The sequence below is a fragment of the Sinocyclocheilus anshuiensis genome, unplaced genomic scaffold, assembly GCF_001515605.1.
Source record: "Sinocyclocheilus anshuiensis isolate Anshui unplaced genomic scaffold, SAMN03320099.WGS_v1.1 scaffold1392, whole genome shotgun sequence".
Classification (NCBI taxonomy): domain Eukaryota; kingdom Metazoa; phylum Chordata; class Actinopteri; order Cypriniformes; family Cyprinidae; genus Sinocyclocheilus; species Sinocyclocheilus anshuiensis.
Window position 1 is genome coordinate 1,086,498 of NW_015542476.1, and position 10,950 is coordinate 1,097,447.

The following is a 10,950-nucleotide window of genomic DNA, read 5'->3' on the forward strand; positions in this document are numbered from 1 at the left end:
TATGTCCTTGTGTCTGAGTCAGGGTGACTGAAGGTCTACATATGAGTAGAATGATGAGATGAGAGATCATTTGTGACCTCCACCCTATGCAAGACACATCTTCACACCTTTCCCTTAAACCAACCTCCTCAGCTCCAGCTGAAAATCACTCCACATCCTAGAACACAAAAATATGTTTCCTTTCTAAATACCACTTACACTGCTTTTTAAATCAACTACTATTGGTAATGCTGTTATTGACTAGAGCTCTAGTACTGTTGTCATTGTTGTGTAACTGATCGGTGTCATAGCCAGTGTCTAGGAGTGTAATTTATTTACAAGGTAGCATCAAATAGCTGCCATTCAAGCTGACTGACTGTCACAGCTGGTTGCAATAGTAGCGCAATAGTAATAGTAATTGAAGCAGGCTCTATTCATAGCAATATTAAAATGTATTAAACAAAACTTGGGAAGCATGAAACATGGGACAGAACCACCAAGTAGAATGCAACAATAACGGACAACTGAACAAACACAGGGCTTAAATACACAGAGAACTAATCAGGGTTTACAGAAACAGGTGTGAACTAAACTGAAAGCATAGAAACTAACCAGTGGTGGGAAAAATGGGCATGAAAGAAACTTCCTTGTCAAACTCAGGATCAAGGAAAACTAGAACAAAACCAAAACAGAACTGAACATTACATGTGACATTAGCCCCCCTTCCAAAAGGCGTGTCCTCGTGCCATAGAAAAACTAAAGGGGGGGTGGGGTGGCATGGAGAGAGACATGACCAAGGGGAGGCTGACGGAGGGAACCACCACAGAGAAGATGATGGAAGGAGGAGACGGCAGAAGCAGAGGCAGGAGGAGCCAGGGCAGAGATGAACACTGGAGAAGCCAGGGTGGAAGCAGAGGCAGGAGGAGCTAGAGCGGAGATGGAGGGAGAAGTCAGGGTGAAACTCCCATCATAATAGTCAGGATGCAGACCCACGGCAGAGTCGAGGGAGGGAGGAGCCATGGTGGACCCCTACCAGGCAAAACCAGGGAGACAACAGATGGAGACGGAGCCAAAGGAGGTGGAGACCCAGGTCGAAGCTGAGGAGACAGAGACCCGGGTGACACCGAAGGCCTGGAGGGCCAAGGCGGAGCAGCAGTTTCACGGGACCAAGGCGGAGACAGGGGTCGGCAGGCCTGGGCACAGCTGGTGTGACCAAGGAAGAGCCGGAGGAACCCGAGAGAGCCAGAGGGATGGTGGGACAAGGCGCAGCCAAAGGTGTGGAAGACCATGGTGGAGGCAGGTCGACGACTGCCCAAGGTGGAGCTGAAGGGATGATGGAGCCCGGTGGAGTCCGAGGACTGACAGAACCCGGTGGAGCCAAGGAGGAGCTAAAGGGTCGGAAGACAGAGGTGGAGTCCAGGGCTCGGAGGACTTAGGCGGAGCCACGGGATTGACACCGCAGGATGGAGATGGAGACTGAAAGATCCAAGGCTATATCCACCTTGCAAATTGGAGAAAATTGAGGAAGCGCCGAGGAGCTGGAGGGAACCATCGGAGGCAGAGCCGAAAGACTGAGTGGCTTTGGACGAGAGGGAGAGGGAGGCTGGGCGGGATTTCTGACGACACAGGTGAATCAGAGCTGGGCAGAACCAGCGGGGACACAGGAGATTCAGGGCTGGGTGGAACCAGCAGAGACCAAGTAGATTCAGGGCTTGGCGGAACCAGCGGAGATACAAGAGATTGAGGGCAGGGCAGAAACACAGACTCAAAGTGTGGTGCCGGGTGAAACAGACTCGGTGCAGGGAAATGAAACATAGAAAACTCACTCACTCTCCCAGTCAATTAGCATCTTCTGCCGCTGCTGAGGGGGTAGGTCTCCATGACATCCCCTCATACTCCACTAGTAATCTCACTGGCACAGGCAATTTTGCCAGCTCACACACCTAATCAGACTTCTTTGATTTGGTCAGATTTCTTGTTCTGGCTTCAGCTCAGGCTCTCCTATTGCGGCAGGCTCAGGCTCAGGCTCATTGTCTGCGGTGGACTCAGGCATCATTGGTGGTGGGCTCAGGGATGGTAGTGGCTAGAGCGCCAACTTCCTCCTCACTCTTACAGATGGTGAAGGGGGAACCATTGTGGAGGAGTACCCACTCCACGTACTCCCATGAAAGTCCCTAGAGGCTCATTTCCAGGCTAGCGCAGTCTCGCTTTAGCATTGAGGCTTGTCTGGAAAAGCACAAACAGGCAGTCGTCATCATACAGGACAAGATGGCAAAGGCCTAAAAACTCCTTTGTGTGCCTACCTAGGGACCTGTTTACCCTGTGAGAGGAGGAGGATTTGCTTTGCTGCTAGATCATTATAATTTGGTCCGCTTTCTGTCACAGGTGGTTGCAAAAGTAGTAGTTGAAGCAGGATCTATTTACAACAATATTAAAATTTATTAAACAAAACTCAGGATGCATGAAACACAGGACAGAACCAAGTAGAACACAACAATAATGAACACAGGGCTTAAATACACAGAGAACTAATCAGGTGTGAACTAATCTAAAACCATAGAAATAAACCAGCAGCAGGAAAAATGGGGACAAAAGAAGCTGGGACACAGGAACAACGAAAACTAGGGCCCTGTCCACACGAACACGGGTATTTTCAAAACCGCAACTTTTTCTATGCGGTTTGGCCGTTTGTCCACACACAAACGCAGCATCAGGTCACTGAAACTGAACCTTTTTGAAAACTCCTGCCAGGGTGAAGATTTTCAGAAACTCCGATTGCAGTGTTGTCATGTAACTGGTGAAACCGGAGATTTTGGCTTGTGACGAAGTGCGCACTGTTATCTCCTTTGATTGACGTCAGATTGTGCGCCGCTATCTCCTTTGTTTACATCAGGTGAGTCTGTGCAGTGGCGGACGTAGCCAAAATATTGCTGCTAATAACTGTGCCAACTAGGGCTGCACGATTAATCGCATGCGATTGTCATGCGCATCTCATCAGTAAAGCCGGTTCACGTGCATTCAGATGACTTGGCATTTACTACACAGAGCCGTTGTTCACTGACAAGCTACGCAATATCGCGTTCATAATCGCAGATGAATCGCCTGTGTGTTGCAGCCATCAAAATCAAAATTTGTTATATTTGCAAAATACATTTAAGTTGGTCAGTGAAAACTTTGGAAATATTTTCTTTGTACTTTTGTCAATTAAATAAAAGTTAAAGAGAATTAACAAATCACGGATTCTTGATTTTATTGCATTTTACAAAAAACGTCATTGGGGTTGTATGTTTCACTCTCTGCCTTAAAGAGGTTGTTCACCCTGTAATGAAAAGTTTATCAACATTTACCCACCCTCATGTCATTCCAAACCAAAGAAATTACTTTCTTCCTTCAATATTTAAAAAAATTAGATTCTTTTGTCAGTACAGTAAGACAATTGTAATTTTTGGCTGAAATATCCCTTTTATGTATGTATCTATGTATATTTTATGTATGTATCTTATGTATGTATCTCCCTTTTATAGGTGACTATACTGTCAAACATATTAATCTGAAAGGAGAAACGTGAAGAGGGCACAGAGAGAGAGAGGACTACAGTCAAAGACAGGTAAGGAGAAGAGCCGGCCAGCTCTGCTGACTCAGGACATTTCAGAAGTGTTGATTTCCGCTCCATTTCTTCAGCCTCTTTGTAATTCTAATGAGAGTGTAAAAGGTGTCAGGAGCCAGAGAGGGAGTAGACAGAAGAAGATAGGGTGAAAGAGAGCAGATCAGATTAAATATCGACTGACTTCAGGCTGTCTGATGCAGACAGGCAGTGTACTGAGTCATCTGTATACCCTGCCAGCTCGGCTGAGAAGGAGAGACAGAAAGAGGATGAGCAGACACAGCCGGGAGGGAGAAGAAAGAAGAGAGGAGTTACCCAGGGGAGTGTGAGGAGAGCAGTGAAACGTTGGGCTGGTGGGGGAGGAGAGACCAGCATAAGTAGGCGAGACAGAAAGCATGCTGTCATGTAATGAAGGGAGTGAAAATAAAAGATGGGATGAGAAGAAAGAAAAAGCAACAGTGGCTGAACAAGAGGCTGGATGGAATACAAAACAAATACTGGATCGAAACTAGGACCGTTCAGATTAACATTTATTAAAGAGGCTGGAGATCTCTGGGAAATGAGAGAGAAAGGATGTTTATAAGAGTATACCAGTGTAACTATGCAGGGCTCCAGACAAAAAAATCAATTAAGGAGCCATTGGCTCCTATAAGAAAAAAACGTAGGCGCCAAATTATTTTTTTACGTGCCACAGAATAAACGTGTTTTATTTATTTATTTATTTTTTTTTTCCAATTCACTCATTAAAATTAACCTTTGTGGAACCAAAAATGGTTCTGTGAAGAACCTTTTAAAGCACCTTTATTTTTAAGAGTGTATGTCTTCCACACTTTCAGTCTGTTTTTCTTAATTAGTAAAATGCAATTTTATAGGAGGAGTTGAATCATGTAGACAACAGGTTAAGTAAAAATATGAATATGCAATAGCGCATAGATATAGCAAAATGCTCCTCTTTATAGTTATTTTTCTTGCTAACTGATGAGTTTATGGACTAATGGACTAATTAATCTCTGAGGTAAATGTATATAACGTTGCAATGTTTACAAGCTTTACACTTTTTCCGCAGTTTGAAACACTGAATGAGCTTTTACATGAGACATTTCAGTAAGTTGTGATGTAGGCTTTTTTATAAAATAGCCTACATTTTGATGTTAATTCATGTTTATTATGTAGCTACTAGTAGTAAAGAGAAAGATTAAATGGGTTCACTTGCCGCTTTAACTGAGGCGCTAAGGCGATCGCGCCTGCCGCATTAAAGAGCGCCAAAACTGTATTTATTGTTTGAATTTCGTTATGAATTTGGAATAATTTTAAAGCCGATACTTTTTTTATTAAAAAGTAACAAAGCACAAAGCTTTTTGCGATTACTGGACGGCAAGTGAACTTCAAATAATATAAAGTTCACGCATTAACAGAACAAAGCATAGACTAAGATCTTGTTAAGAAGAAGCCATATTAGTAATGATTATAAGTGAGAATTGTTAACGATATTGCCAATATCCACACAGCTGACAGCTTTACATGTTGTAGTTTGTTCAAGTTGTGCACGAAATAGACACTGTTTTCTGCACTTTCACTTCGCACGTGTCCATCATTTCAATCTCTGTCGCGCTGCACAACTGAGCTGCGTTTAGCAGGTGTGCTACAATGCTGCTGTGCAGCAGAGATAAGGACTGTTTGAAACTCTTTTTTTCCCACTAAAACTCTGATGCGCCCGCATTGTCTCAGTTTAATACGTGAACATAACAAAAGATGTGATCGCAAAACAATCAGTGTGCGACAATGCTGCTGTGCGGCAGAGATGAGGACTGTTTGAAACAATTTTTCCACTAAAACTTTGATGCGCACGCATCGTCTCAGTTTAATACGTGAACATAACAAAAGATGTGATCACAAAACAATCAGGAAAAAGGCATTACATGCGATTTTTTAAGTTATAACCTATATAGTCGCCAGTGGCGACCTCAGCAAAAACTTCACTCGCAATCGCAAATTAATATTTTTGGTCGCAAATGCGACCGTTTTAGTCGCAGTCTGGAGCCCTGCTATGCCAACATCTAGATCTTACAAACAATATGGAGATGAAACAATGGATTGTAAAAATAAAAAGGAAAAGAAAACACCTACTTCAAAACTGACCCTTATAAGAAAAGTAGCACCTACTAACTAGTTACTCAACATTGAACAAAGAAGGGATATAAACAAGTCTATCTTAAACAATAAATATAAGAAAGTCAAGCGTTTAGTGTCTGAAAAAAGGCGCTATATTGTCTTTACACTTTTTTTTCTTAAGTTAATATTGCTGTTTTGGCTGTGTGCATGTATATATATTCTTTTCAATTCTTGTTTACATTTATTGTGATTTTTGTGTGAATATATTTATGCCTCTGATCCCGTGGTCCTCAACCAGGGGGCCAGGACACATTAAAAGGCCCCAGCAAACTTCCATTGGGGTCACAGGATGACTTAAAATTATTCAAATTAATTTATTATTATTATTATTAACAACAACACAATTCATATTACTATACATCATATAATCATATATGTATTCATTTGTTCATATATTCCTAACATATTTACTTGACAGTTTCTTAGCCAAGTATGCAAGTTTAAGTGCGGCCACAAGATAGAGACAAATGAAAAACAAAACGCTGAAGGGAAACACTGGAGTCAAATAAGGAAATGACGTGAGGTGTGCAGTATTTCTGCTTTGGGGAGCCAGGAGAGCTGGAAAAGCTTTCATGGGGCAGTTCTGCAACAGTTGTTCAGCTGTGACATGACCGATTTTAAGAAACGACTGTCAGCGAGAGCACGAAAGCAAAGGTACGTTACCGTTGTTAAGACACAAAAAGGTCCGCGAGAGTCAGCGGAAGCGTGTGATTTCGAACTGGTCGTGTGTTAACACGTGTAACTTTTTGTCACCACCAAATAAAGCCGAAAGACAAGACACCTTTAACGACAGCACGGTAGTAGGATCACGTGTGTGTCCTTTTTGGTCCAAGTCAATCCAGTAAGTAATGAGAGTGAAGGATAAACATAGAAGCAACTGTAGCTCACATTGTTCAATAATTATGTATTACTCTCTAAATATACCTATTTTTTAGGCAATATACTTAAAATGTTTAGTGAGTGTGGATATTGATATATTCCGTATGCCCTATATTTATTCATGCTTACATTTTTGTTAGTAGAGCACATGTTGTAATAACTTATCTTAGCAGTCATCTTGTGAAGTGACGCTTCCTGACAGCTGAGCTCAGACAGCAGAGCTACATTTGGATCCAGGTGTCTCTGAATATGACCGTGTTAAAGCTACATATGCTTCAGCTCTTTAGGTCTCATTACAGGCTGAATATTTGGCTCTTGACCATTTCATTTAATTATATTCTCATTATCATTATCCATACAACTCCAGCATTGTCACACTGACGTTAAGTCATTTATTCAGTGAATGCATGACTAGTATTACACATACTATGAAACTGATAACATTTGGCATTTGTATATTTATTGTAATGTGTGCAATGCTAGATGAGGATGGTTGTGCCCAGGGTTTTCCCACATAAAACAATGAATGAATGATGTTCTGTAAATATGATCTAAAGCAGCCTGTATTGTGAAAAGCACTAAACAAAAACTTGACTAATAGCAGTTGAGTACAAATGTTTCATAAGAAGTTTGCAGCTGATTAATTTTATGCATTTAAATGCATTTTGCACTGCACATAAGCTTCATCTGAAGTAACATATGCCACAAAAAGGTGCAGAGGCAGCATAAATGCTTTCACACTGAAACTACAATTACAGAAATAGTTTTAAATATGAAATAATGTATATAGAAATGTGCAACAGAATTGAGAGATTACATGTACTGTATACTTTTACAAATATGCAAATACGATAAAAAATTATTACAAATGGTGAACAAGAAATCTGACTTTCTCACTCAGATCTGTTGTAAAACTATCTTCTTTTGATCTCTGAGGTCAGGAGTTGCACAAAGATGGAAGACTGTTTGATAGAAAACCAGACAACCTTTTACTCAAAGGCAGAACACTATTGGAAGGAAGTCCCGCCCACCGTGGATGGAATTCTGGGAGGTTATGGCAGTATTTCCAGCATCGACATTAATGGCTCCAAAAAGTTTCTTCAGAAATTCCTTGGGGTGAGTAATTCTACATTAATGCACTGACAATTAATACTTTTATTCAGCAAGGACACATTCAATTGATCAAAAGTGACAGTAAAGACATTTTATAATTTTACAAAAGATTTCTATTTCAAATAAATGCTGTTCTTTTAACCTAGATGTTCATCAAAGAATCCTGAAAAAAAACTCACCGTATCCACAAAAACATTATACAGCACAGCTTTTTTTTTTTTTTACATTTAATAAGCACCAAATCAGCATATTAGAATGATTTCATAACACTGATCACATGATCATGTGACACTGAAGACTGGAGTTCCTGCCATCACAGGAATAAATTACATTTTAAAATATATTAAAATAGAAAACAGTTATTTTAAATTGCAATAACATTTCACAGTATTACAGTTTTTTTAATCAAATTAGGGCTGTGAATCTTTGGGTAGACAGCGAATCGATTCGATTCAAGATTCATAGGTATTCGATTCAAGAACGATTTTTGCAAATTCAGAACGATTCAATTCGATTCGATTAATGATTCGATTCTGCATTCTTTAAGTGCATTCACAGGATTATTTAAATGCTTCCCCTAAATTCTTTAAATGCTTAGTCAGGGGGCAAATTACACAGCGGCCTTTATGGTTACAGAACCATATGTTAGAGAAAAAATAAACACTTGTGCATTGTTAGATGCTAGTTTAATGATGCTATGGCATGACATGGCATATGTAGAAATTTATTTAAGCCATGATTTTAAATAAGAGCTTAAAAAGTATTATGTATAGGCTAACATTTTGTCACACCAGGGGCGTAGCCATCATTTCAGAAGTGACAGAAATGTCAAATACAATAATTTTATGTATGTATTATTATTGAATTTTTTTTTACAAGGAATTCTTTTCTTATCTCTTACTTTGAATTTGCTATAAAGTGAGAAAACTTCTTTATCTCATTTTCATAAAATAAAATGCTATAGTTATTACCTTTTCCTCTCCATCTGCAAATTATGATTCTGAAAGAAAATGTGCCTGATGTCTGTTTGCTGTAGCAACGAACGCTACTATCATGCATCTGATTATCAGATAAACCTCTCGCTCTTATTTCAAGGTTGTTGTTAATGCTGTGGGTTGTTTTAAGTTTCCTTCGTACATTCGGTTTAACAACATTGTTAAAACACATTTAACATTCAATGGAACTGTGCCTATGCTTTAGACACATTTTTGCTCCGTCCATGCAATAAATGCGCAGCCTTCGACTGCTCAGGCAATGTCGTCGAGAGCCACTGAAAAACTACAGAAAAGTAAAACGACTTCACTTTAGCATTACTGGCCAAGAGTACTAAGGAGAGATCACACATCAGCTGCTCAAAAAATGTGTCAGTGAGACGAACGGTTCGACTGCTCAGGTAATGTCGGTATGACCGAGAGCCATTGAAAAACTACAGAAAAGTAGAACTACTTCACTTTAGCATTACTGGCCACGAGTACTAAGGAGAGATCAGATCACACAGCTGCTCAAACAATGTGTCAGTGAAACGAATGGAGCGCGAGCGCAATCCTGTGACAGTCACTGCAGGTGGTAAATAGTGCAGCGCGTGAAGCAGAGATGCGAGGGCACGAACACTGTTCAAGGTCTCCATTAATTCGTGCTTGTAGTAATTTAATGTGTATATATTTTGAAAGCATTGAATCGCTATAGAAATCGCGATTAATTCGATTCTTAGCGTTTTAAATCGATTACTGTCCGAAATCGACGATTCAAAAATCCATGTTTCAAGACCGATGCATGGCATCGTCAGGGTTTGTAATCAATGCATCGAGAAAACGAGTGAATCGTTACACCCCTAGATCAAATGAATACAGCCAACAGTGAAGATAAGAGAATTCTTTCAAAAACATTTTTTTTTTTAAATCTTACAGACCCCAAATGTTTAAACGGTTGGGTAAATATTCTTTGCAAGTCTACGATTCTGAATTGTAGTTCACTGTTAGGTTTTTTAAAATTAAATATTTGAAATAGTGATAGTTTGGCTCTTTTCAAAGATTCAGCTCTTTTGGCTCGGCTCCCTTAGAAGAGCCAGCTCTTACGGCTCCCAAATGGCTTTTTATTTAGTATCACTCTGAGCCTTCTATTTTAGCCCAATGTAGCAATTGTGAATGGTTTGTGTGTTGGTAAGCAATTTTTTATTCAGTGTTTTCATAAAAGCCTTATTTTTATAAATTTTTTTTTCATTACAAAAAATACTATTATTATACTATTATACTATTATTTAACATTTTAATAAACTTTAATAATAACACTTTAGTCTTTAGGGCAGGTTGGCATTCAGAAATATCAGATGCCTCAGCTTGGATGTGCTGATGCGATTTCTCCTCTCTGTGATTATTTGTCCTGTTTTTGAGAAGACTCTCTCTGAGGGGACTGATGTTGCAACAAATTGCAGTGTCTTCCTACCTTAACCAACGCGCTTGCGTTTAAATCCGGCTCCCCCGTCTCTCTGTCGCTCTGTGTACCTGGCCTGTACCACTACACTCGCTATCTTTGGAGCTTGTGTCCCCCTTCCTTCTTTCACATAATGGTATGATCCTAGTCTGTCCTCCCATGTGATTAGCCGCATGTGTATTTTTTATTCTTTTTTGTAACGAAAAAATGCATAAAAATAAGGCTTTTTTTATGACACTAAATAAAAAATTGCTTACCAACACCAGTGTTAATTTTGACAGGCATTTTTGATTTAGTCTTAGTCTTTATCTTAAAGGGGTCATATGATGCTGCTAAAAAGAACATTATTTTGTGTAAAAAACACATTATTTTCCACATACTGTACATTATTGTTTCTCCTCTATGCCCCGCCTTTCTGAAACGCGTAGATTTTTACAAAGCTCATCATTCTGAAAAGCGAGATGTACACTGATTGGCCAGCTATCCAGTGGTCTGTCCTCCCATGTGATTAGCCGCATGTGTATTTTTTATTCTTTTTTGTAACGAAAAAATGCATAAAAATAAGGCTTTTTTTATGACACTAAATAAAAAATTGCTTACCAACACCAGTGTTAATTTTGACAGGCATTTTTGATTTAGTCTTAGTCTTTATCTTAAAGGGGTCATATGATGCTGCTAAAAAGAACATTATTTTGTGTAAAAAACACATTATTTTCCACATACTGTACATTATTGTTTCTCCTCTATGCCCCGCCTTTCTGAAACGCGTAGAT

The 10,950-nt window shown here is 39.7% G+C and overlaps 1 protein-coding gene across 3 annotated transcripts in view; it reads left to right on the top strand.

Annotated features, from left to right (window-relative positions):
- The first annotated feature begins 6,263 nt into the window (after nt 1–6,263).
- LOC107693833 (N-terminal Xaa-Pro-Lys N-methyltransferase 1) overlaps nt 6,264–10,950 on the top strand; it is a 7,201-nt gene continuing 2,514 nt past the window's right edge. Inside the window, exons 1-2 of one of the 3 annotated variants that reach the window (XM_016493355.1) lie at nt 6,264–6,409; nt 7,571–7,750. In XM_016493355.1, the coding sequence (XP_016348841.1) occupies nt 7,589–7,750 (162 nt within the window). In that variant the 5' untranslated portion in view covers nt 6,264–6,409; nt 7,571–7,588. The other 2 variants (XM_016493354.1, XM_016493357.1) reach the window with 2 other exon arrangements.